General features: G+C 48.8%; 1 protein-coding gene and 2 long non-coding RNA genes across 5 annotated transcripts in view; 1 reads left to right on the top strand and 2 right to left on the bottom strand.

The window, feature by feature from the left end:
* Window positions 1–5,143: 5,143 nt before the first annotated feature.
* On the bottom strand, window positions 5,144–7,197 carry LOC308572785. Its single transcript, XR_014001868.1, has 2 exons — window positions 5,606–7,197; window positions 5,144–5,232 (listed from the first exon to the last, which is right to left on the bottom strand). It is a non-coding gene; the product is annotated as an uncharacterized lncRNA (long non-coding RNA).
* Window positions 7,198–7,470: 273 nt separating this feature from the next.
* LOC308573748 lies at window positions 7,471–8,976 on the bottom strand. Its single transcript, XR_014002167.1, has 2 exons — window positions 8,713–8,976; window positions 7,471–7,610 (listed from the first exon to the last, which is right to left on the bottom strand). It is a non-coding gene; the product is annotated as an uncharacterized lncRNA (long non-coding RNA).
* Window positions 8,977–12,838: 3,862 nt separating this feature from the next.
* TNRC18 (trinucleotide repeat containing 18) overlaps window positions 12,839–25,884 on the top strand; it is a 118,871-nt gene continuing 105,825 nt past the window's right edge. For all 3 annotated transcript variants that reach the window (XM_081169316.1, XM_081169315.1, XM_081169314.1), the window contains exon 1: window positions 12,839–13,049. In XM_081169316.1, coding sequence (XP_081025442.1) covers window positions 12,854–13,049 — 196 coding nt within the window. In that variant the 5' untranslated portion in view covers window positions 12,839–12,853. The remainder of the gene's footprint in view (window positions 13,050–25,884) is intronic.

Below are 25,884 nucleotides of genomic sequence, written 5' to 3'. Positions count from 1 at the left end.
TATATCTCTCACCGTGCCTTGAAAAATGGCACATTAACGATGCAACAAGAAGAAAATGTGCACACCCAGCACTCTCTCGGATTCTGGAAGTGTGACTGCAGATTCTCTCATCCTCTTGCTTTCCCCAGCCCTCCCCAGGGATTTAGAGCTCAAAGCAAATTCTGTATCAAATGCACAGCAGGCAGGAGGGATGTTTGTGGAAATAAGAGCGTAGCTCTACTCTCCCCAGCCTAGCTTGGGAAGAAATCCGGGTTGATTTTTTGGGCAGGCAATTAAGAGATGGAAGGGGGGAGTGAGAATCTCTCTCTCTCTCTCTCTCTCTCTCTCTCTCTCTCTCTGTGTGTGTGTGTGTGTGTGTGTGTGTGTGTGTTACAAATAGGAAACAAGCAGGAGAGACGTTCAAGATGGGCTGGTTTCTAAGGTCTTCCCAGTGTTGTGGCTCACCTCACCTGGGAGACTACGTACAGAGTAATCTCAGACCTAAAGCTCCCGTCCTTCCCCCACTAAGCCGGCTCTCTGGGAAGCTGGACATTTTGAGCTGATGAGAAATCGCTGGAAAATTCTGTTTGCCCACACGCTGCAACGTGATGTGATCCTATCAGCTTGCCAGGCAAACGCAAATCGCTTAACCCTGAACGAGGGAGAGCGGAGCGTGTTGAACAGCACAACGGCTGCTGCTGTATTAGGTTGTGCAAATGCAGAAACAGGTGTGTGTAGAGAGGGAGACACACTACTGCCAGGCCATCCTGGGATTGAAATTGCAGGTTGCTTCAGGAAGCGTTGGCTCTTCGCAGCAATCCGTGGTTCGTTTTATTGGGATTTCTCGAGGACACTTCTCAGGGCCCTGGGCTCAGGGACAGAGCCCCCACTTTGCAGAGAGAATGGTTCAGTCCCCGGGGGTCTCCAGGTCTGGCCCAAAGCTTGAACTGGGGCCCTCACTCATTATAATACATAAAATTTGGAAGGAAATCAGGAGTCCCATGAAATGAGGTTGATTGCTTGAAAGAGCATGGCTTGCAATGAAGTTTAAGGAAATCATTTCATAAAGAAGGAAACTGAGCTGGTTCAAGTCCAATTCATAAGACCTTGGGCTTCAGTCTCGTACGACTCTCAGGGGCCCTTTCAGCTCTGCGGTTTTATGTTCTTTTATGTGGGTGTAATTGCCACTGTTCTGAGTAGAACTTACTTCAGAGTAAACAGGTTTAGGATTACCCTCGGAGCCACTGGCGGACTCTCAACAGCTGTGAGTTGTCTTAGTCACATTTTTAAAAACTATGAAGCAATTTGCAGATTTCAGATGCGATCCCGCCTTGTCTGAGAGTCCATTGCATTCCTAACTACTTGTAATAATTTTGGGTGGTTTTTTGGGGTGAACAAAAAACAAATCAAAAGGGTAAAACTTCGAACCCTTGTAAAGGCTGCTTTATTAAATGGTTAAGTTTCTGAAATAATTTATTAAATTTACACCTCACCCTTCCTCCAGGAGTGCAGGGATAAGGGCAGGCTTCCTCAACCTCGGCCCTCCAGATGTTTTTGGCCTACAACTCCCATGATCCCCAGCTAGTAGGACCAGTGGTCAGGGATGATGGGAATTGTAGTCTCAAAAACATCTGGAGGGCCGAGGTTGAGGAAGCCTGGATAAGGGCATAGTGGATGTTTATCACCTTCGTTCATAAATGAACTGTAAAATGCTGGCCAGTTTTTCATTTTCAACTTATCCTAGCCGATGTCATGTGAATAGTTTCCTTTGCACCTTCATACTGATGTTTTACAATGCATGGATAAACTTAGGGGCTTTGCGCTCTGTGTTATTACCTGCTTGACTTAACAGCCTGTCTGTCTGTCTGGAATACTTTGTGCATTTTTCATATATATGGTTGCATCCTTTATTTTAAAAATAAAAACATATACAAAAAACTAAGACTGCAAACAGAAACAATTCTGCAGAAATGATTAATAACAGCAATAATGTTTGGTGGAATTGTGACTTTCTGGAAGAAGAGATAACTAACTGCCCACACTGTTGCAGGCACCGCAACTGTGACTCTTCATATCAATGCAAAGTGTTGGGAGGTGTAATCATTTAAATGTAACGACCGCACAGGAGGCAACTGAGCTGGGCCTTCTCCCCTATGCACCAAGGAACTTGATGGTCAAAGTTTGCAAATTCTGCAGCTCCAGCCTTTTCACAATGCGGATGAGAAACTCTGCTCAGATAGTAGCATCTTCTGTTACCAGCTCTGCTGGGCAATCCACCTGCAGAAAAAGGGCTTGGGGGGGGGGGGCTTGAGAAATTATAATGGGCCTCTCTGTATGAAGAAGCCTTGACCTTGACCAAGGATTCCCGTTCAGTGTTGTGTGTTCACTTCATCCTGTTGGACGAAGCCATTCTTCCATGTTGCTGGTGGGTCTTGTGGTTGTTTGTGGTTAACAGAATAGCAACTTGCACAAGATGCCTTACAAAGGGAAGGAGGGAAGGAAGGAAGGAAGGGAGGGAGGGAGGGAGGGAGGGAGGGAGGGAGGGAAAAGTCCTTTTTCAGAGGTCAGATGACCACCTGCCAGGGACTCTGGACTAGATGACCCTTGGCAGTCCAACTCCATTTTCCTGTTCTAAGATTTTTTAAATCTCCGATAGTTGGGGCAGCAGATTAAAATAAGTGCTTCCCACTTGCAGTGTTATAAATGAAATGGAACTGACATTGCTTCCTAGACATAGTTTGTGTGTGTTTTAACTGGTGCTGGCCAGGAATAAACTAGAAATGCTTTTGTGAACACACCTGACGTCTTTGCAAAACCAGCTTTCGTAGTCTTTGCAAAACCAACTTTCGTACAGAGTATACTGCAGGTACACACTGCAACGTGGGAAGATTGCAAATGGCTCTCTTTCCCCAACGAAAGGTGTAACAGATATTAATACCCCCCTTTTCTTACCCCACAAGCCAAAGACAGCATGTGAAAAGGTGTTCAAAGCCAACGGCCGCATGCAGGACTTGGCCCCAAACCCTGGAGGGTGGTGCAATGGTCAGTATGTAAGGCGGAGACTGGAGAGGCCTGGGTTCAAATCCCACACCCCGGCAAGCAACTCACTGTGACCTTGAGCCAACTTTGCCACCTCTCAGCCTCACCTGCATACGCAGTTGCTGATGTGATATAACAGGTTGGGGAGCAATTCAGTTCTTCTATTCAGTTCCTTGCAGGAAATGCGATGGGTTTCTCAGGAGGCAGCTGACGGACTGTGTCTTCTCCTGGCTCACCAGGGAGTAGCAATGGCTGCCCATCGATCCAGCGCTCCATGGGGCCACAAGGGAAATAAGCCACATGCACAAATACTCCCTCCCTTACCCTGCTCTCCAGCCAAAAATCTTGGGGTCCAGGATTTCCAGTTGGGAAATTTAAAGTTTTACATCATTGGTGGTTTGGGGGAGGGAGCGTGAGGATCCTTCTTAAGGCCAGATTCCTCCCTGCCCAGAACTGGGCTTTTAAATCAGGCGGTTACAACAGTGCGGCATTGCCAAAAGGAAACTCTGTAAGATCATATTGCCATTTATGCCAGCTTGTGCAAATGCATATATCAGTATCTGGCTATCGACCCACTGAGGGCTGTGATCCAGCAGACGCACAGCCAAATATTCAGACCAGACTCCCCCCTTTCTTAGGCAAGCTATATTTGGGTTTCAGCAGCTGAACACCCAAATGGGGGAAGGGTCAACACCCCCTTGCTGCATCCAAGTCTTGAAACATGGGCACAGAGACCAGAAAACCCGTATCTCGCCCACCAAACCCTAAAAGATTCCTCGGTTGTTGCTGAAGGAAGATGCCCCACACCTTCGCCACAACACCTATTTAAATAAATCAAGTTGTCTGTTGGAAGGATGGGGGAAGAACACATAAAATACAGCCAGAGCCAAAATAGTTTATGGCCATTTCCATAAACTGGGACAAAATCGGCAGCCTACAGTTGAGAATTTGTCTTTTTAGGGAGGGGGTCAAAATCGAAAAAAGCTTTGCAATCCACAGGTTTAAAACTAGCAAGCTTTATAAAGCAAGGGGGACACATGGGGAAAGACTTTGATCTTATACATGAAAGCTTTAATACAAAGAAAAAATAAGTGCGGGGGGGGGGGGAGACCTTGACTGTTCCTAACCCCTTTCCTACCCTCTTAAGGCAGGCAAGTCTAATAAATAAATATTTCAAGGTTCCTCTCTAAGGACGGAGTTCTAGTACACACACTTGCAATGGGTCCGACTCCTGAGTAAACATGATCAGGACTGCGCTATTGATCTTCTAGAAATAATTTGTGAAACCGGCCTCCTCTCTCTTTCCCTCTTCTTTGCTAGCACAAGGGTGGTGCCTGGAAGAAAAAAAACGGTTCCCAAAAGCTTTCCATATAACCACCAACAGCTTTAAAAAAACCAAGCAAAATGTTTTATTTTCGTAACAAGCAGCATTGCTAATCTAATCACACACACACACAAAACTGCAAACTATAACACGTGAGATTTGGGGTGTGATTTTTTTTTTTTATTTAACAGAAAAAACAAGAAAGGAAGACTTGCAAATTTAATAGGAATGTAGTGTAAACTGGTGATAGACGCCATAGTGAAAGTACTACCCACAGTGAAAGTAGTGTAACAACACTACTACAAACTCACTAATGTGTTTCTGTAAGCAATTACATGTTTGTGCAGTTAAGCATTCTATTATTATTATTATAAGGAAAAATGTGATTTCAATAGGGTTTACTCCCAGGAAAGTAGACGTAGGGTTGCAGCCCCAAAGCTTCCATCAGGGGTGAGAATCTGGAAGCAGGAGGAGGGCTGTGTGTGTGTGTGTGTGTGTGTAAAGCTTGCTTCAAGGTTAGAACGACCTTTGGTAAGTGGTGGGAAAAAATGTAATTTTTACTATTCTGTGGTCCAGGCAGCTTCCTAAATTAATGCATTTACGATTCCTCAAGATATATTAGCCCTGGACATCTACTGAATTAAATCTGGGGTTGTTGTTGTTGTTTCTTTTTTTTGGGGGGGGGGAGAAATCCTTAGGACTACAATCCTGTGCACTTACCTGAGAGTACACTGAGCCACAATAGGGCCTACTTCCGAGTAAACATCCACAGGCTGTGCTGTTAAATAGGCTTTTTTGGGGTTGGGGGTTGGGGATATAACTGCAACTCTTAAGCTCCAGCTTCAGGACGGACAAACCTAATTGGGAGGAGAATCTATCGATCGATCGATCTATTCAGGAGGAGAAAATATATATATACATTTTGGGCTCGACAGTTTGTTGCAAAAACCACCAGCAACACTCCTGGCTGTTAAAAGTAAACACAACGTTTCACAGATCTTGGTGGGATGGGAAAGGGAATTATGTGCTATTTTTTTGCGGGGTGGGGGGGAAGATGGTGAAAATGAAGAACAGCCCCCTCCCTCCATCTAAAGTCAGACGAATTGGTCTAAATACTTACGGCAAAGCATGTTTTCCCCCCCCGGATAAAAATTAAAGGGGGGAAATGCAATATCTTCTGGTTAAGGGCACCCCAACAACCCCCCGGAAAAAGCTCGGCGTGGAACTGCAAGCCTGGCCGGACAGCTCTTTCCATGCACTAACCTGGAAGGCGGCGCGTTGCAAACAGGTTTTTAAAAATATATAAAAATACTGAAATAAGGGGAAAGAGGCAAGGAAAGGAAGAAAAGCAAAGCAGAGCGATCTTCAGTAAGGCTCTTTTTAGACGTCTCGTCGTCCTCCTCTGCCCCCCCCCCCGATACTCCACCCTGCTGCCAAGATGGCTCCCAGCTGTTGTTTACCAGGCGGGGGAAAAGCGAATTTTTTAAAAATGGGTGGTTTTTTGATTTTGGTTTTTTTTAAGAGAGAGATGCAAAAGGTGGAGAGGGTGGGGAAAAAACCCGCCAGCAGCCTTGCAGCGACTCCGCGCGAGTAGGAACCTCTTTTTTGCAGCCGCGGAGGCGACCGGACCCAACTGGGGATTTATGGCAATTTTTAAAAATTGCAAAATCTCCTCCCGCAGCTGGGGAGGGATCGCGCGGGGTGGGGACCCGACCTCCCTCTCTTCCACCTCCCCCCCCCCTTCGTGCATTTTTTTTTGCAGCGGGAAAAGGCCACGACGTGCGGGGGAGGGAGAGGATCGGGCCCTTCCCTTCCTCCCCCCCCCCCGCTCGCAAGAGCTGTATTTTTCTTGGCGCAATCCTCTTGCCTTCGAGTAAACCCCTCCGGGAGGGAAGGCGGGCAGGCCTTGCTCCCGAGGAGGAAGCACGCGCGAGGATCCGGCCGGGGAGCAAAATCTGCGGGGGAGGGACTGGGTGGGTCACTAACCCGGAGAGGGCGGGATGGGCTCTCGGGCGCTGTAATGAAATGCAGATTTGCGCCCCGGCCTGATGGGAACCGCTTATATATATATATTTTTAACCGGGGGGGGGGGCGAGTTGCAAAAGGACGCGCCTTTGCAAAAAGGAAAATAAACAGGCAGCGCTTTCGTTTTATTGACGAAGCAAGGATTTATCGCACAGCTTCTCCCCCCGCCCCCATATCAAAACTCGCAGCTTCTGGCGAGGATCCGGGTGTGAAAACAGTAAATATTATTAGGGGTGTGTTTTTTTTATAAAAAAATCCATCGGCTGGATCCAGGCTTGTACGCTTGCTCTGCTCCAGAAAAAGATGGGGCTAAATAAATACAGTACCCCCCCAAAAAAAAACCCCGACCAAGCACACCCCCCTGCATGGAAAACCGGGCATCGGATGCAACCTTCGCTCCACATCTCTTGAGAGGGGGCTCCGTCCTGCAAAATAAATTTTGTTTTGGGGGGAGGGGAATACCTACATTTTTTATATATAAGATCTGCAGGCTTAAAAAAACAACACACAATTCCATGCAAACCCGTTACCGTTGTAAAATAAAATCGGAGTGGTGGGAAAAGAGGCGGCGGGGGGGCTCTCCCTTTTCTGCATTCTGCCCAGGTGGCGGGGCTCTCGCCCCTCCTCTTTTCCCCTCCCCCCCCGCTTAAAAAACCCCAATTCTCTTGTTGCTCCTTCGCTAATTTGGATCCCAGCCATTCAATCCCGAGGCGAAGTCGTCACTCCTTCACTAGCCCGGGGGGGGGGGGAGAGAGAGAGAGACCAAGCTTGGCTATTTGTTGCTATCTCCTTTTGCATCGCGACGTTTTAACGCCCCCCCCCGCCAAAAAAAAAAACCCCATTAAAAGAAGTTTGCATTTTTCTTCTTCGGCTTCTATTTTCGGTCGCTTTCTCTCCCCCCCCCCCCGCGCTCTCTCCTTCCCAAAGAGGGCAGCCTAGAAACTGCCTCGCTGGAGCTTCGGGGGCAGTTTGAAACTGCTAGGTGGGGGGGGGGTTTACGTTTACACTGGAATTAAGTCAGGGTAGGGTGTCTCCCCTCCCCCTTCCCATTTTTCTCCCTTCCCTCTATCCATTCAGGGGCAAATAAGAGTGTCCAAAAGCGATTTTTGTTTTGTTTAATGTTTTATTATTATTGCAAATACACTCTTAATTCACACAAGCAAAATAATATCCGGTCCAAGCAAATGCGGCTTCCAGATCTCTCTCCTTCGGGTAGCTTTGCGGGGTGGGCGAGTTTAATCCGCTACAGCAAAAAAATACGGAGTATTCTAGAATGGTACCGGTTCAAAGGGATCTCCAGGGATCAACTAGCTCAATCTCCCTAGCAATGCAGCTATCACAGCTCAATCAACATATTAACTCAAAACAAGCTCGAAAACAGGAAATAGGATATTTTTTGCTTTTCGTTTATGTATATATACATACATTTAAAAAGTATGTCTAAATCTGAAACGTTACTTGCCAATTCGGTTTGTAAAGGCAACCAGTTTGTCCCTCCGGTCGCCCTGGTTCAACTGCTTTGCAAAGCGAAATGAGGTTGTTGGGAGGGGGGGGGGAAGAGTCCAAACTGGACTCCGGACAGCCGGCTCCGTTTACTCCGGAGTGAGACCCAAAGTCCACCGGCAATTACTCCCACGCCAAAGGGCACAGGCTCGCAGCCAAGTTTCCAGACCTAAACTGCAAATATCCTCGCCAGCACCGCGCTCCCAAGACCAGGCCTGGGATGTTTGTTGGCCGGAGAGATCGTGTAGACACAACCAAGCGGCGTGAAAGCGGATCAAGCTAGAGCAGCCCAGTGTTTAAGGTTCTCCCGTCTCTCTCGGGGGTGAGGATAAATCCGAAGTCCCTAAAAAGTGTAGTTGGGGCCTTGGGGGGGAATAGGATGGAGGGCTGAGCAATTCCGGGGCGGAGGGACGACCCCTCCCCAAGGCATTAATTCGGATTGCAAGGGGGGGAACGGGAGGGACGCTGCTATGGGTTTGGGATCAGGCTCCGAGACCCCCGGCCGCCCCAATATCTGGGATGGGGTGCAGCTTTCCCTGGCTCTGCCCCAGAGGAACTCCCAGAGAGGATAGATCTGCTTCGCTCCCCCCCACGAACCCCCAAATAAAGCCTCTAAGCTGAGGTGCTCTGCGGCCCCGATCCACGCACCTTCACTCGGAAGTAAGCTGCACCTCAATACCGAGCGCCCTCGCCCCACCCCCGGTCGCTTTGCTCCCAAGCCTGGGCAAGCAGCAGCAGCAGCAGCGCGCTGCCTTACTCTCGAGTAAGCCCCCGTCGCTGCAGAGCTGCTGCGTGGTTTCCATCCCACCCACCTACCCAACCCCCATCCCCGGTTGTCTTACCTGCGGAGGAGGGTTTGGGGAGTTACATGGCGGAAGCTTACACCTGAGTAAACATGCCTAGGCTCGGGCCGCCGATGCTGCGCTTGCTTTCCTCCCGGGGAGTTGAAGGCCGGCTTACTTCCGAGTAAGCATGCAGAGCGGAACAGACACCCCTCCCTCCCTCCCTCCCTCCTTCCTTCCTAGGCGCTGCAACCCGCCTGGGCCACGAAAAACGCTCCGGGGGCCACCAGTCTCTCCCCACCCCCTCCCCCAAAGACATGTGGGGCAGGCTTGCAACCCCTCCCTCGGGGTTGGGGGGGGGAGGGCTGGAGATGGCAGCTCCCCCCCCGCCCCGATTTTCTGTTTATGATCAGCCAGAGCAGACCAGAGGCGGAGAAAGAAAAAAAAACGGGGTTGGGGGGACACCTTGAAACCGCCTCTCTGAATTCCCACCGCCCGCTTCGCCCATTCAGCCCTCCCCGCCGGGGAGCCTTGAAACTGCCCCTCCCCACTCTCGCCCCGCTCGGGCCATAATTGGCTTTATAAGGATGGCGGCGGGCCAAAGTGTTTACATGAGGCTGAGTGGCGGGCGGGGCAGCCAATGGGGAGGCCTACTATGAAATTTTGGCTGGCTGGCCCGGAGGGGGGGCGGGATGCAAGGAACAATGCTTGTTTCATTGCTAAAGAGGCTTCCCCCCCTTCCTCCCCTCCCCCTCTTCTTTTTTTTTTTTTAAGAGATCCACGGAGAGGAACTTGAAAGGGGTTTTTTTTTGGGTGGATGGCACCTCTTCCAAGCCCGGGCTGTATATGTGTGGATCTTGAAGTCTCCCGACCGACAAGGCGCCGACCTGGAGCTTACGAGGAAGCCGGACCCGTTCACACGACGAGGGAACCCGAGTTTGTGAAAGCCGCCCGCCGAGGAACCCGCCTGTCCTGCCGCTTTTCAGGGTGGAGAGGGGAGCCCAGGAGAACCAGGCGAGGACCCTTTTGGATGCTCAGAGTGGAAGAGGAAGAGGAAGAAGGGGGGAGGAAGGCCGCTGCAGCCCCCACCCCGGAAAAAAACCAAAACACCCCGCTTGTGGATCTAATTTTTTGAAACGCGGGAGGGAGGGTTGGGGTCCAGGTGCGAGAAAACCCGGCCGAAGAATGCCAAAGAAGAGGACTAGATAAAAATTAAATCCTTCCGAAAGGTAAGCTTTGCAACTCTTGCTGACTTGGGAAGTTGTCTCTGGGGAGGGGAGGGGAGAAAAAAAAAGCGACCCCAGGGCAATTTCAGGACCGGGTCCTCCCCCTCCCCCAACGCCCCTCTCCACTTTCCCTCCTCTCCAAATTTTTCAAAATTCCTCTTCTCCGGACCGGGGCGCCCCAGATTTGGTCTCTCCTCCCCGCCCCCTTCTCCGTGGCGAAGAGAACCCAAGAACCAGGCATTTTCGGTTAGGCTGCTTTTAATTAAAATCAGGAGTCCAGCCATGTTTTTTTTTTGGGGGGGGGGTTAAGAACTGAGATCAAGGAAAGTAAAAGGCATAAAATGAAATTCTGTACACGCACAGCCGGCCCCCCGCACCCCAAATATATATATATATGTCTTGGTTTGGGATGCGGTGGTCTTGTTTTCATTCCCATCTGATCTTAAAAGTGTGCCCACATCTCTCACACAGGAATCCGAAGTGTGTGTATATTAAGGCCAAATAGGAATTGAAACAAGAACCTTCCCTCTCCAAAGAATAAAAATTGAAGCTTAGAGAAAGAAGTTATGGGGAAGGGCTCCCCCCCCCCCAAAAAACCCCATACGTGCAACTGAAATGGACAAACGGACCATTTGCCCTTTATATCCTTAAAATGCAAAGCCGCCGATTTATTTATCTGGTGGCTTATAAGAAAATGGGAACAAACGTTTCAGTCTTGTATCTATTTCAGTGGCGTGTATTGGATTGGGGTGGGTGTTGTCTAATAAACACGGAGGTAGTTTTAACTAAACCCAGATTAAAGTAAGAAACTCTTAATTAATCCTTGTAAGGGACCAAACGGGGATTTTTGTACTCTGCGTTCTCATCAACCAGTTCATAAGAACCAGTCTGAGGAAATTCCAAGGCGATATTTTCCCCTGGGAACAGAGAGCTAAAACATCGACTAAATTCTCTCTTTTTTTGGTGATTTTAAGGCAGCTGGTGAATGACTTCAGAGTTGGAGAGAGGGAGAATAGCCTTTCTTTGAAAAAGAAAGTCATTTTCCAACAAGTCCCTCTTCCACTCCCTCCATTTTTTCAGTGAGCTGAATTCTAAATATTTTGGACTATTTTATGGCGGTGGGTTAGAGGGAAACAACCAAAAATACTTTGGAAACTTCTCTCTGCATTCCTCCTCATTTAAAAGAATGCTTGATTTTTATTTTTTTTGAAGGGCAGACATTGGAGCCTCATTTTTGGGAGAGAGAAAAATTCTGTCCCATGATTTGGAAGCGACCCCCGCTGAGTAACCAGACGGTGGATACAAATGGTTATTCTTGCCGGTGTTACTGGGGACTAAGCCCCATTGAACCCGGAGAGACACTGAAGACAGTGGGGTTTACTCCTGGGTAAATGGGGCGAGGATTGCAGCCTTACTTCTTAAAGACAGTCGGTTGGGCTTCCTAGCAAGGAAACTAGCACGATTTCTGGCAGAGAAGGAGAGCGCAAGAAACCTTTATTTTATTATATTTTATTAAATTCCAACCAGTGTAGCGAGGTCGTCGCTGGAAACAGAACCGGGTTGGTGGCTTCCTCAGTAATAATAGTAATAATAAAACCCCATTTTCCTTCCGAGCCATTTTGCCCAAGTGGCGTGAAGAAATCTCGGGCTCCTTATCAGGGCCAGCTTGCAGCGTGTGCGTAAAAGGTTAAACATTAAATACTTTTCCAGGGCTAAGAAGATGATAAAATATGTAATGGGTTATTTTCGCCTCCGGGCGAGTAGGAGCTCCCAGCCCCCCACCCGCCGCCCTTTCTACATTTTTGTCGACCCACATCTGATAAGATGGAGGGGAAGGAATGAGGATTTGTCAAAATCGATACTGGGGAGGGAGAGGGGGTCCGGGCAAGACGTGAGAGGAGAGGGAGAGGGCAAAAAACAGACGAGTCGGGATTTTAAAAGACAGTCCATTTTAGATAACAGCTAGAAGCCAAGGAAGGTGGGTCCGGTTAAATTCCTCATATCTTCCCCCACCCCATGACCGAGGTTGCAAGAGAGGCAGGAAAGTGTCTCGGTTAAGGGCGCGATCCTAAAGAGCCCTTTCCACCCCTGGGGAGCAAGTCCTTTTCAGCCAAGGCGTTTCGGATCGGGCCGCGCAACTGCGGTTCCAAACGCGAGTCTGATTCTGCCCCTTTCCGAAGCAAGCCCTGTCGACTTTAAACAGGGCTCTCTCACGCTCTCTCTGTGCTTCCGAAAGGGGGGCTGGGGCACGATCCTGCGCCTATTTACTCGACAGTAAGCCTCAACGCATCGGAGCTGGCTGCCCGGGTACACGAGCGCGTACCGGCGGCGGCGGCAGCTTCCGATTGCAGGCCGAAGGCGCTTACTCGCGAGTAAACAGCCGCTTGGGAGAAACCTCCCTAACTTTTAAAAAGCCTTTATTTTGTACACACACACATTTCCCCCCTGCAAACAAAATACAACGCATATATTCTAATATTTTTTTAAAAAGTCTTCAAAATGTGAACTCGGGTTCCAGGGACGAATCTTTGTTTTTTTTAAAAAATTGGGGAGTGCTGGACGCCCACTTCCTTGGGAGTAAGCCCCATTGGACCTCGTGAGGTTTACTTGTGAGTAAAGAAGCCTTGTTTCCTTGCTTTTTCTCCTCTCGCCTTTTTTGAAGGCGCAAAACAGGCAGCTCTCTCTCTCTGTGTGTATATATATATATGCCGGGCTCTCCTTTCCCGCTGAAGATTGGAGACCCCTCGGTGGGGCTGGGTGGGGGTCTAGGAGGGAACCTCGAGCTGCCGCCGCCTTTCTGCGAGACTCAAGCGGCGCCTTTCGCCTTCTTTTGCAGGCTCCCGTCCGGGGCCGCCTGGGCAGCCGGAGCCCCGCGCGCGCGGAGAATGGTTGCGCGGCCGGGCGCGCGGCGCGGGCAGCGGCGCTTGTCCTCGCTGCGCCTTCGCTGAGTCCGGCGGCGGCGGCGGGAGCGCAGCATGGATGGGCGAGACCTCGGCGGGCCCCCGCGCGCCGTCCACCTCCCGCCGCCGCCGCTCCTCTCGGGCCTGGCCATGGACGGGCACCACCGCGCCGCCGCCGCCCGGCTCGCCCCCTTGGCGGCCGGACTGCCGCCCGCGCCCCTCGGCCCCGCCAAGTACCTCGCCGCCGGACTCAACCTCCATTCCCACGCGGGTAAGTCGACACGCAGACGTGGCCGGGGGGTGGGGGGGGTGGGAAAGAGGAAGTTTATTTGGGGGAGAGGAAAACGGGGGGTGGAAGGAAGGCCGGTGCAGGGGGGGTCCGCCTTTACTCCTTCCTCTGCAAATTTACCTTCAAAATGCCCCCCCCCACTTTAGGGGGTCCCAAGCTTGGAAAATTGGGTTGGTTTCCTTCCCTATCAGCCTCCAAAAATATACTGTATAATCCCGCTTTCCGAAAAATAGTCAATCCCTTAGTAGGCTGGCTTCTCTCCCCCACTCCCAAGAGATTGCATTTAAATAGCAGTAAAAATAGCTGGATAAATACTCTGCAGTCTGTTTGCCTCCCCACCCAAGAACATACTGAGCCCCCTGCCAAACAGATCTGCCCTTTCCCCATATGACTGAAGGCCCCATAAGACAGAAAACCTGGGCATGCCGTAGAACACCCTCCCCTCAAAAATGAATTCAACAAAATAAAACCTCGGGATCCCTTGGGAGCAGCCCTCTGCCCAATAATTCCAGATGGGGCTTTATAGAAGTGCCTGGCAGCCTTAAGCCCACATCAACCCCCCCCCCCTTTAATAAAGATGACACATTAATTCTGCTTCCTAAAAACAGACAAATCTCTCTTTGGTAGGGTGGCTTTCTTACCACCCCTACTCCCAAAAGCGATTCTACTTAAATAGTCTGTATGGCTTTGGGAATACTCTGTAGTCTGTTGTGCCCCCTCCCTGCAAAACAGACCACCCCTTCCTCTACATGGCTGTAGGTCCCGTGAGCCAGAAATCCTGGGGGTCCCATAGGAACAGCCCTCCAACCGCTAATAAAATAAATGCAATAGAATGAAGCTTGGGAACTGATAGGAACCCGCCCTATAACGCCAGACAGTCTGCTTTGGATAAGGGCACAGCCCCCCCCCCATCCCTCTCTTTTAAGGCTATGCCCTACATTGGCTTGGGGTGCCCTTGTCCCTTCCAGCCAGCCTGTTCTCCCAGAGGAGTCGGCCCATCAGGATTTCTTGAAATCACCCCCGCCCAAGCATACACAAAGCATCGCTCACATTTTCAAGAGCAGCCGAGAAGCATAAATCTTGGCCGGCCTGGCAGAAGCCGGCATTCCAGACCTGTGGAATTCTAGACCTGCAGGATCCCACCCTTTTCTGGCAGCGGGAAACAGGCCCTCCTTGGCTGTGCAACTGAACTTGAACCCTTGAACAAAATGCCTGTATTTTAAATAAATACGGGCAAGGAAAGCTTTCCCTTTACAATCTGGGGAGCGATTGTACCACACCCGTGTCTCTCTCTCCCACACCTTTTCCCGCACTGAGATATTTGTGCAAACTGGGCTGTGTTGGGAGAATGGGTACCTTTGATGGTCGGCTCTAGCGGTGGTGGCTGTTGCCTTAAATAAGTCTGGAAGTTGTTCTCTTATTGCCAGTTTTATTCTTGCTGCTGATGACTGCCGGACTCTTTCTGCAGTGTGGATTCTGTGACTTTGCATAGCACTGAATGTTCCAATCGCTAAGGGTTTGTTTGTTTTTTGCCCTCTGCCCAACATAAAGCATAAAGTGGGGTTGAGGGGGAGAAGATTTCTCCCTTCCTTCTCAGGGGAGGAGCAGATTTAAGATTTTGCCTGTTTAGCAAAGCCATTTGGCAGCCCCTCCAAAGTTTCACGGATATTTGGGTTTGCAGGCATTGCTGACAGATGGCTGGGGACATATTTTTTTAGGATCTCTTCTCTCCCCTTCCCAAACTTTTCTTCTTTTCACCTTGCAAGATTTGAATGACATCTGTTGTGGATCAAGTTTTTTGCATCTCAGTTGCAAAATAATACGTTTTTACTAGAGATTCGGATTTATTTATTTTTTTGTTGTCATAGCTTATAATTTAAATGCATGGAGAATAACATAAGAAACCTTTTCAAATCTTGTGGTTTGAATTTGTAGAGGTGGGAAATAATATGGAAGAATGTTGTGGGGGAGGGACACTGCCCCATCTCCCCCCTCCCTGTTTCTGGGCACCTTTTAAAATATCCAAAGATTCTTTTGTCTTGCTAAAGTCTGTTTATCTTACTGGGCCTGCCGTCTTCAAATATATACATTGCGCAGAATTTAGCTGGCTGTGTTTGGTTAGTTACCAGTGTTTGCCTGTGTTGATTTTAACTTTTTTTTAAAAAAAGAGAAAGTGTTGAAAAGAATTGCTGCCAGGATTGAAAAAGAAAAGAATTATTTACCATGTGCCCAAAGCAAATCTGGATTTCTCTTAAATGCATTAATGGAGGGTAAAAACCTGTGCTTATTTATTAATTTCTTGGCTCTCTGGTAGAATAAACTTGCATAGTAGGATCCATATTTTTTTTCTTTTCTTTTCTGAAAAAATGCCCCCATCTCCTGCAATCTTCTCTTGGAATTCTTTTGTGTGCGAGAAATGGATTGTTCTGCAATGAAGTTAAAGTGCCATCTTTGGGTGCGAGGGCAAGCGTGTGCATGCAATTTGAAACAGATGAAAAGTTCTAGTGTTTACAGAAATTCCTTGTTCCTGGACTTCTTTCTAGCCCTCTGGAGGTGAAGGAGGGAGGGCACAGTGGGCTATGTCTGTGCATGTGTGTGATACGAAATCCAGGAGAGCATTAGTCCATGCCCAGAACCTTTTAAAAAGTGCCTCTGCAGGCATGTGCTCATTTTAGCTTGGGATGGATTTTTGCGGTTGGGCATCTGTGCAAGAGCCAAGCGGTAGCTGGTCTTCTGAAAAAATATTTTAAAACCCATAGACAGAAAACTGCTGTGTGGAGAGGAATCTAAGCCTCCCCAAACCCCTTTAAAACAACAGCACTCACTCCCAACTTGATGGGGTTTTTTCCTTGCAGATTTTCCCAAGTGCTTTAGGCGTTTTTCCTTCCCTGTTAAGGTCTAAGACTTTGAAGCTGCCTGGTGTTTCTTCCCCCTTCCTTTCCTCTTCTTCCCAAATTAGATTCCCACCCCCTTTTGTTTTTAAATACTTGGATCAGACAATCCACCCAGAGCATGGGCTAGGTTTAAAAACAGCTGGCAGCCTTCTGCAGATGTGCAGCACTCCGTTGCAAAACTGGAGGGAAATGGTGCTGCCTTCAGTGATGAGGACTTCAAATTCTGCCATCTCTCTGGCCCTTTTAAGACCTGTGCTGTGAGGCTTGCTGGAAGCCAGCAAAAGGCAAATGTGTGTGTGTGTGTGTGTACGTACGTACGTACACACACACACACACACACACACACACACACACACACACTGTTGTACTACAATGCACTGCTGTGTGTTTGCCTTCTCCCCCCCCCTTCATAGAAAACAGAGAGGAGAAAGCGCTAGGCGTGCATAGGTGACTTGGAGTTTACCAGGAGGGGTTGGTAGGGTGACAAGTTTTGCAATAATGAAACCTCACCCACATGGAATGAATGACTTTGAAATTTTGCAAACCTGATTGCCAACATCTGCAAAGAAGGAAGTCTGGTCGAGTTGAGAGGGAAGATTTATTGGCTTTCTGAATAGGTGGCACCGCCAATTTTCCAGGTGCTAAAACAAGGGGTGTAGAATGAAGAGCAATAAAAGTTAGCACATGAGCAAACACCCTTTTATTTAACACCTCCCCGCCCCCCCCCGCCCCCAGTCCTAGGGCAATCTCTAATCTTTGAAAAAGTGAACTCATTGTCCAGACAAACTCAAGCTGAGAATAACACTCAGGGTTGTTGTTTTCACATGGACTGGTTTTTTTAAAGCATTTAATTCTGTCTTGAGGCCTCATAGCTGCTGGAGAGGTTCTTAGAATCTGTTGAAGAAAACCGCAGATGTTCACTGTGTGTGTGTCTGTATATCCTATGTTGAGGTTGTTTTCTGATAGGATACGGAACCATTTTAGCCTGCTTTCAGTTAAGTCTGATCTCTGCCTGCCCACTTTTCCGGTTATGATCTGACAGTTCTAAACCAGAGTTGTGAAGAACCACTTTTCTGATCGCCACTGGTGAACAGGCGTGAGCTTCCAGGCGAGCAGCTGGGAAGCTTTTACAAAAGTTTGTGTGTGTATTTTATATATATTTATAAAATCTACAAACATATATGTGAGTGTATACACACAGATTTGGTCGCAGTTGTCTAAGCACCCCCCGCCCAAGCTATGATTTTGAAGACACACATGAAACAGTAAGCTTGCTGAATTGAAACAAAACCAGATTGCTGGATGGAAAATGGTGTGTCTGCTACCTGGAGTTCAAAAGTAGAAAGTTGTGGGCCAGTAATTTCTGCTCACGTACCTGCAAAGTTGTTCTCATTCTTGCACACCTGGAGCTCAGCCGCAGGAGAAGGGCAGTGGGGTATTTAAAGGATTTATAAACCCAGTTGTCTTGTAAGGTTATACCTGGTGTCTCTGCTGTGGGTGCCCCCACCTTCAGAGGGCAGGCAGGTAGCAAGCAAGCAAGCAGAGAAGGGCCTTTTCTGTGGTGGCGCCCCAGTTCGGGAATTTCGTCCCTGGAGATGTTCACCTTTACACTATTCACGTTACTGCACGATGGGTGCCAGAGCCAAAGTCTTTGCTGCTTTTGATGGTGTCTTGTGGTTGCACTTTTTCTTTGTTGCGACTGAAATTCTGGTGGTGTTTATCCGATGTTTTTAATTGCGTTCCTGGAAGCTGCTGCCTTCGAAACTAATAAATTTTGAAAAGGGAGGGTGGAAAGGGAACAAACGTTTTTAAAAACCCAAACTCTCTGGCTTTGGGGCAAGCCTCAAACGGCTTACCTTTGGAAATGAATCTGGTACGATTCATGCCCTTTTATCCCTTTCTTTGTAAAATAGGCACATTTCTTTTGGGTCATGAGTAGGGGAGATTTTTCCAGATGGAAAGGCCAAAATGGAGCAACCTTGCGATGGGTGTTGTGCCTGAGGCAGGGTGGTTTGTGCATTCCTGGGGTGGCTGGGGGGTGCAGAGTGTCTCCTCTGTGCTGTCCTGAGAGATTTCCCTGCGGGATCTGTGTCCATGAAGGCCCACCCACTTAATGTCACAAAGCACAGTTTTGGCCTGCATTGCACCAGTAGAGTAGCCAAGGGTAGCAGTTCACCATTTTGATGGAGGAAACAAAATGTGACCATGGAAAGGGGTTGGACTAGATGACCCTTGGAGATCCTTTTCAATTCTACAATTCTATGCTTCTGCATCAAATCGAATGGGGTGCAGCGCCTGCTGTCCCAGTGGCCAGACAGATGCCCCACTGAGAAACCCACAAGCAGGATTTTTTAAAATTCATTTTTCATTTTCATTCATTACATACATCTCAAATTATTAACGTTTACTGTATATTCCTCCCTCTCTCCCCTCCAAGACTTTCCCCCAACTTGCGTTTCTGGTTTGTTTCTATTTTCACCCGCTTTGCTATCTCTTAACAGAAAAGGTTATTAATAACATAACTTCAAACCTAAAAACCTAAAATTAAAATTAAAAACATCATCTTATTTCACTATCTTCTAAACATTTTCTGATGCTAATAATGTGGATGTTTATTTAAATCCTGCCATCAAGTCTATCACCTTTCTTTGCTTCTGCAAATATAATAGGAATGGTTCCCAATCTTTTTCAAAGCCTCTGTTGTCTTTTTCTCTTAGCCTTTCTGTCATTTTTGCCAGTTCTGCATAGTTCATCAACTTCTCCTGCCACTGTTCTTTAGTTGGTATTTCTCCAGTCTTCCAACTGGGAATTGGAAGACTGCAGAAAGCCACAAGCAGGATTCAGGCACCCAGAGCCCTTTCCCCTCCAGTGGTTTTTTAGCAACTGGGATTCAGAAGCATCGCTGCCTCGGACAATAGAGCAGCCACTGAGTGTCTTCTCCCCCAGAGGACCTTTCTCTCTCTCAGTCCACGACAGCTAAGCTTCTTCAGCAGCCCTTGGTGAGGAACGGTTGAGGGAGCTGGGGCCTGGAAAAGAGGAGGCTGGGAGGGAGATGTGCCATCTTCAAATATCTCCAGGGCTGGCACAAGGAAGATGGGGCAAGCTTCTTTTCTCCTGCTTTGGAGGGCAGGACTCGAACCCATGGCTTCAAGTTAGGAGATTCCAACTCGGCATCAGATTTTGACAGTAGGAGCTGCTTGACAGTGGAACGGACTCCCTTGGGAGGTGGTGAACTCTTCCTTCCTTGGAGGCTTTTAAGCAGAGTTTGGCCTCGGATGCTTTAGTTGAGATTCCTGCTTTGTGGTGAGGCTGGACTAGATGATGCCCTGGGGTCCCTTCCAACGAGACAGTCCCTAGGCACCCTGCTTTTGAAAGTCCAGCTGACATAGTGGGTGTGGATCACATCCAGTGTGGGATGCGGATTACCGTATTTTTTGCACCATAACACTCACTTTTTTCCTCCTAGAAAGTAAGGGGAAATGTCTGTGCGTGTTATGGAGGGAATGCCTACGGGTGGCGGGGGGGATCTGCTGCAGTCGTGAGCAGAGGATCCATGGTTCCCCTTCCTTCCCTCCTCCGTGGTTACAAAGCATGGATCCACATGGATCCTCAGGATTTTTGCATTGGGCTACTCCAAACTCACTGTCAGATCACACGTCTGTGGCCACAGCATGAACCACAAAAATTCACCCACTGTTTCGTTTAGAAGATTTTTTTCTTGTTTTCCTCCTCTAAAAATTACGTGCGTGTTATGGTCTGGTGCGTGTTATAGAGCGAAAAATACGGTAAATGTGCGTCTGTTACTCTTAAGGAGCAGCTGCCATCGTCCTGGCTTCTATTGCTGGGCCGCTCTGGAACACGGCAGCCTCTTGGGCCAATGATGCTCACAGCATCAGGGCGGATAAAAGCAAGTACTTTTTCGCACAACCTGTAGTTAAACTGTGGAACTCCTTCCTGGATGACTTTAAAGGAGGATTAGACAAATTCCTGGAGGAGGAGAGGGCGATTGATGGCTCCTAGCCGGTTGGAGCAGCGCTCAGTTGCAGGAGAAGAGAGTTGCCTCTTCGGCTTGAATCCTGCTTGCTATTTCCCCACTGATGGATGGGGATGCCATTGCAGGAACATGATCCTGCACTAGATGGGCTATCTATTCTTCTGTCCTTATGCTCTTACTAGTGGAGAAAGCAATAGTCCCCTGCCCCGAGCAGCTTGCGATATAAATTGCAACAGAGGAAGGCTTCAGGAGCTCAGCCTCTTTTGGGAGAGCTGGATCAGCCCACTGGATAAATTTTGGAGATCCCAACTGCACACTCTGAACTCGCTGCCTTCCTCCTCTGAAGCCACATATTTAGATGTGCACCTGTTTGATTTCCACCCGCCCTGTCTTACTCCCAAATCGCTCCTAGTACCATACATCGTTTCCAAATTGCCAAAACCTGCTGATGCAGGCAAATTCATTGGGTTCCATTCCAAGCGAAGATAACCGGCATCTGGGGGCCTCTCCAGATGTTTTGGAGCACAACTGCTATCCGGCCCAGCCTAGCCTTGGTTCCCACCCCAAACATCTGCCTAGCCTCAGGTTGGTGAAGGTTGCAGCTGGAGAAGTTGTTTGAGTTTTAAGTATGGCAGCAATCTGCACCTGAGGCACAAGGGAAGGGGTGGAGGAATAGAAATACAGTGGTACCTCTGGTTACATATGCTTCAGGTTACAGAAGCTTCAGGTTACAGACTCCGCTAACCCAGAAATAGTACCTCGGGTTAAGAACTTTGCTTCAGGATGGGAACAGAAATCGTGCTCTGGTGGCGCAGTGGCAGCAGGACGCCCCATTAGCTAAAGTGGTGCTTCAGGTTAAGAACAGTTTCAGGTTAAGAACTGACCTCCAGAACGAATTAAGTACTTAACCCGAGGTACCACTGTATACAATACGATACAATAGTCTTTATTGTCATTATCCCATACAGAACAACAAAATTGAAAAAAAAATCTACATAAGACATTCAAATCCAACAAGCCTGTTATCCCAGCTATCCCAGCCTGGTTAGCCCCCTAAAAACTCTGATACCCCATTTTTAAAATACAATATACTCCCATAGAGACTCCTTACACTGCATTTAAAACCAAAATTGCATTTGGATAGAAACTGTTTCTCAGGCGGCTAGTCCTAGTCTTTATAACCCTGCACCTTCTTCCAGAAGGCAGAAGCTGAAAGAGATCATTTCTGGAGTGCGCACTATCCTGTGCACTATACCCTTTTAGTGCAGAGGTTTTCAACATTTCTGAGCCCATTGCTCGCTTGGCCAACCACATTCTTTCTGCGGCACCCCTGTGGGCCTCAGGGGCCCAGTTATGTCACCCTTTGCTTGCAGAGCAGGCAGTTTCTCACCCTTTTTTGAACACACTCCCTTGTGGAGGCTTCCCTCAGCCTCCTCTCCTCTCCTCTCCCCTCTCCTTGGGAGTCCTCCAGGCAGCCGCCCCTGGTCTCTGAGCTGCCCCAGAGAGAGGTGCCGCTTCACACTGCCCCACAGGGACTTGGGACTTGTCTGTCCATTCCCAACTGCAAGGGCTGGTGGACTGACTGGCTGGACTCCCTCGCCCGCTGGCTTGCTTGCTTGCTCCTGGCAACCAGCACCCCCCCCCCCCGACCAGCCCCAGAGGACCATTCGCTTGGGGAGCTTGGAGCCAGGGCTGCTGCAACAAACAGCTGTGCAAAGCTTTGGGAGGCAGAGACTCAAGAGGGCATCAGAGGAGGGAGAAAGAGGGACAGAGGCCAGTGTTGCCCATGGCATCCCTGACCAGCACTCAAGGTACCCCAGGGTGCCACGGCACACTGATTGAAAACTACTGCTTTAGTGGTTATAGTCAGCCAGCACCGTGTGCAGATTTTGTTCAAGGGCGTAGTAAAAACATGTAGGGTATTGATTTCTTCCTTCCTGCCTGGCTGGCCATTCCTCACCCCCTCTCCCTGCTTCCTATCCCAAGCAAGGGTTGATTCAAATGTACAGAATGCCTGCTCTTTTTTAAAAAAGAAGACCAAGCTTCAAGTCCTCATTGTGCTGCCATTTCTGAAGGGGGCACAGCTTCACCCTTTGGACAGTCTTTTTCTCTCATCAGCTGTTGCATGTCGGATGTGCAGTGGGGTACGTTTTGGAGATCTCTGGCTAAACCTTTGGGTGTTGTCCTTAGCAAAGCGCTTTCAGCCACTCTTAAAAGCACCTTCCTTGCTCTCTTTTTAAAAAAATTGCCATTAGCAATTTAAACTTGGGTTGTAGCTGGTGGGGAAGGGATTTCTCACTCTGCTGGCTTTGACACTTTTCCATTTGAGATGACTGCAGCTGCTTTCTATTCCTAAATCGTCTCCCCACTCCGCAGTCACACTTCCCCTGCCCTGGCAAAAAAAATATATTAAATAACAGCCCCCCCTTTTAGTTTTTGCATTAAAGTTATGGGAAGTGGAAAATCATGGGGAGAAACTGTGTGTGTGTGTGTGTGTGTGTGTGTGTGTGTGTGTGTGTGTTTAGCAGCCCCATCCAAATGCAACCTCCAGCTGGAGAAAAGGACTGTCGTGTGTTGGTCTCCCAGTCCTAATAAATGTCTCCTTTTAAAAATAGCAGAGTGCTGCTGCAGCTTTTCTGGTTATTTTAAACCCTGCCTTTGGAAGAGATTTGCCAGGCAAGCCTTGTCTCTAGGTAGAGTCCTCTGCTTCGCTCCCCTCCGGTGAACAGGGTGTGTTTGTGTGTGTTTCGAGGGGGTGGGGTGGGAGCGGAAGGTGGCCTTGCTGGCAGGAGACTCCCCGCCAGCTGCCTCCCATTTCCCCGAATTTATTTTTAATGCTAACTTTCCCAAGAACAGCAGCCTGTAAAGAGACTGGGTCGGGGAACAGGCTGGCCTTTGTGCTGCTGGGGCTGCAAATAATGTGGACGGGGGAGAGAGCAGAGGCGACGTTTACCTTCTCTGGCTGGGACCTGGCAGAAGGACGTTGCAGTTTGCAACAGTGTCTTACTCTCTTGAGTAGACTTATTGCCTGCTTTGGCCACAGCGACACACGCCTTCGTTCCCCCTGCTTGGATTTCAGCAGCATGCCCTGTGTGGGGCTGCCTTTGAAAAGTTGCTTAGAAATGTCCACATGTCGAAAGAGCCAGACTGCTGACAAGGGACGGTTACAAGGAGCAGGCAGCTCCCTCGATGCAACAGATTCAGGGCAGATAAAAGATTTTTTTTTTTTTTAACAATGGTGTGACACGTTGTCTGCCTGATGCTCCCATCAGCAGCCTAGCGGCCGCATTCTCCACCAAATGGAGATTCTGAACCAGGCCCAAGGGCAGCCCCACATAGAGCGCATTGCAGCAGTCTAGTCTCCAGGTTCCTATCATGTGCACTGCGGTGGGCAGCCTATCCCTGTCTGGGAATGGCCATAGCTGGCAAACCAGACAAGGCTCATGAAAGGCACTCCTAGCCATAGAGGAGCCTTGGGCAACCTTCATTTCAAGGGGGCGCCTCTGTGTTTGTGTGTGTGTGTGTGGTTTTGTGTGTGTGTGTGTGTGTGTGTGTGTGTGTGTGTGTGTGTGTGAGAGAGAGAGAGAGAGAGAGAGAGACAGAGAGAGAGAGAGGGAGAATAGCCACTTCCAAGTTAGGGAAGAGTATTTCTGTACAGTCATACCTCATGTTACGTTTGCTTCATGTTACGTTCTTTCAGGTTACGTCCCACAGCGACCTGGAAGTATTGGAAAGGGTTACTTCCGGATTTCGCTGCTTGTGCTTTCGCACAAGCCCCCAATCGCACCACACACCTGTGCAGATATGGTGCTTCAGGTTGCATTCTTTTCATGTTGTGAACGGGCCTCCGGAATGGATCCCATTCACAACCAGAGGTACCACTGTATTCGTTGCGCATGTAGGTGTTTGAAAACAGTCACAGTTGTTGATGTTTCTAAACAGAGGCTTTTTTATCTCAGGGTGAGCGATTGCCACCCAGCAAGACATTTCGCCTCAAATGATGGACATGTCCTCTTAAGCCTGCCTCTCCTCTCAGGAACAATTTAGGGAGCGGAGGGGTTTGTGTGTTGTGGATCTGAAGTTGAGTTAGGTAATGGTAAAGGACCCCTGGATGGTTAAGTCCAGTCAAAGACAACTATGGGGTGCGGTGCTCATCTCACTTTTGGGACGAGGGAGCCGGCGTTTGTCCACAGACAGCTTTCCGGGTCATGTGGCCAGCAGGACTAAACCGCTTCTGGTGCACCGAAGACTGTGACAAGTGCCGGAGCGCACGGAAACGCCGTTTACCTTCACGCCGGAGCACTACCTATTTATCTACTTGCACTAGTGTGCTTTCGAACTGCTAGGTTGGCAAGAACTGGGACACAGCAATGGGAGCTCACCCCGTCGCTGGGATTCGAACCGCCGACCTTCCGATCGGCAAGCCCAAGAGGCTCAGTGGTTTAGACCAGTGAAGTTGAGTATAGGGCTGCCAACTCCTTAAACTGACCCCTGGCCTTCTCCCTTGAGCGACACCTAACAAGTGGAGGGGGGGGAGTGTGTTGCAGCACTTGAACTCAGGTCCTGCTGGCTTATGGGCTTCCCTTGGGGCACTTAGACCAGAAGGCCGGGCTAGACAGGCCTTTGGTCTAATCCGGCAGACGGCAAGAGCAGGCTAGCCCAGTAAGTTGGCAATTCCAGTTGAGCATGCTGATCTTGAAATAGCTCCGGCAAGGGAGTTGCTGGCAGGAAGACCTGGTGGGGCAGCTATAATGAGATTGTTGTTACAGTCGCTCAGTCCAGGCTTTAGCAACATGTTTCTTTTCCTCCGCTGTTATTGTTCTGATATTATTGCTTTAGTAGGTTTTGTTGCATTGTAAGTCGCACGGAAACTTTGAAAATACGAAGCGATAAAAAGTCTCGCAAGTCCAATGGCCTGAGCACGTAACACCAGTCCTGACCTCGCCACACTGGCTCCCAGTTAGTTTCCCCGTTCAAAGTGATGGTTTGTCCTATAAAGCTTATGCAACACCTTAAAGATCGCCTCTCCCGATAGCAACCGACCCAGACCCTGAGATCATCATCCCAGGCCCCTCTGAGGTTCAGCAGAGCCATTCTGGCAAATAATAACAATAACAACAACAACAACAACAACAACAACAACAATAATAATAATAATAATAATAATTTATTATTTATACCCTGCCCATCTGGCTGAGACTCCCCAGCCACTCTGGGCGGCTTCCAACAAAATATTAAAATACAATAGTCCTTCAGATATTAAAAACTTCCCTAAACAGGGCTGCCTTCAGATGTCTTAAAGATAGGATAACTGCTTATTTCCTTCACATCTGAAGGGAGGGCATTCCACAAGGTGGGCGACACTACCGAGAAGGCCCTCTGCCTGGTTCCCTGTAGCTTTGCTTCTCGCAATGAGGGAACCGCCAGAAGGCCCTCGGCGCTGGATCTCAGTGAACGATGGGGATGGAGCAGCCCTCAATAGCCCTGTCCTCTTCCTTGCATTTGTCCAATCCTCTTTTAAAGCCATCCAAATTGGCCAGCCCTGGCTCCTGTGGCAGGGAGTTCCACAGTTAAACTTTGTGCTGCGTGAAGAAGGATTTCCTTTTGTCTGTCATGTACCCTCTCAGCGTTCAGCTTCAAGGGATGCCCAGCAGTTCTACTCCTATGAGAGAGGGGTAATTCCCCCCCCCATCCTCTTTCTCCAAGCTGTCCATAATTTCATAAATGTTTATCATGTCTCCCCTTCTCTTAACTAACATGTCCCGACTCCGGAACGCTGCAACCTTTATTCATGGGGAGCTGCAAAGTGTTTGGATCAGCGTTAGAAACTCAAATGAATAAGCTAATCACCAAATGGCACCTTAAACCTAGGTTATGGTGGCCGCAATGGATGTCTAGGTGCCTTAAAAAAACCAGAAAACAGTGGGAT

Source organism: Podarcis bocagei (assembly GCF_964188305.1).
Source record: "Podarcis bocagei genome assembly, chromosome: 14".
Taxonomy (NCBI): domain Eukaryota; kingdom Metazoa; phylum Chordata; class Lepidosauria; order Squamata; family Lacertidae; genus Podarcis; species Podarcis bocagei.
The sequence above is the reverse complement of the archived record's forward strand: the minus strand, read 5'-3'. Positions and strand labels throughout refer to the sequence as shown.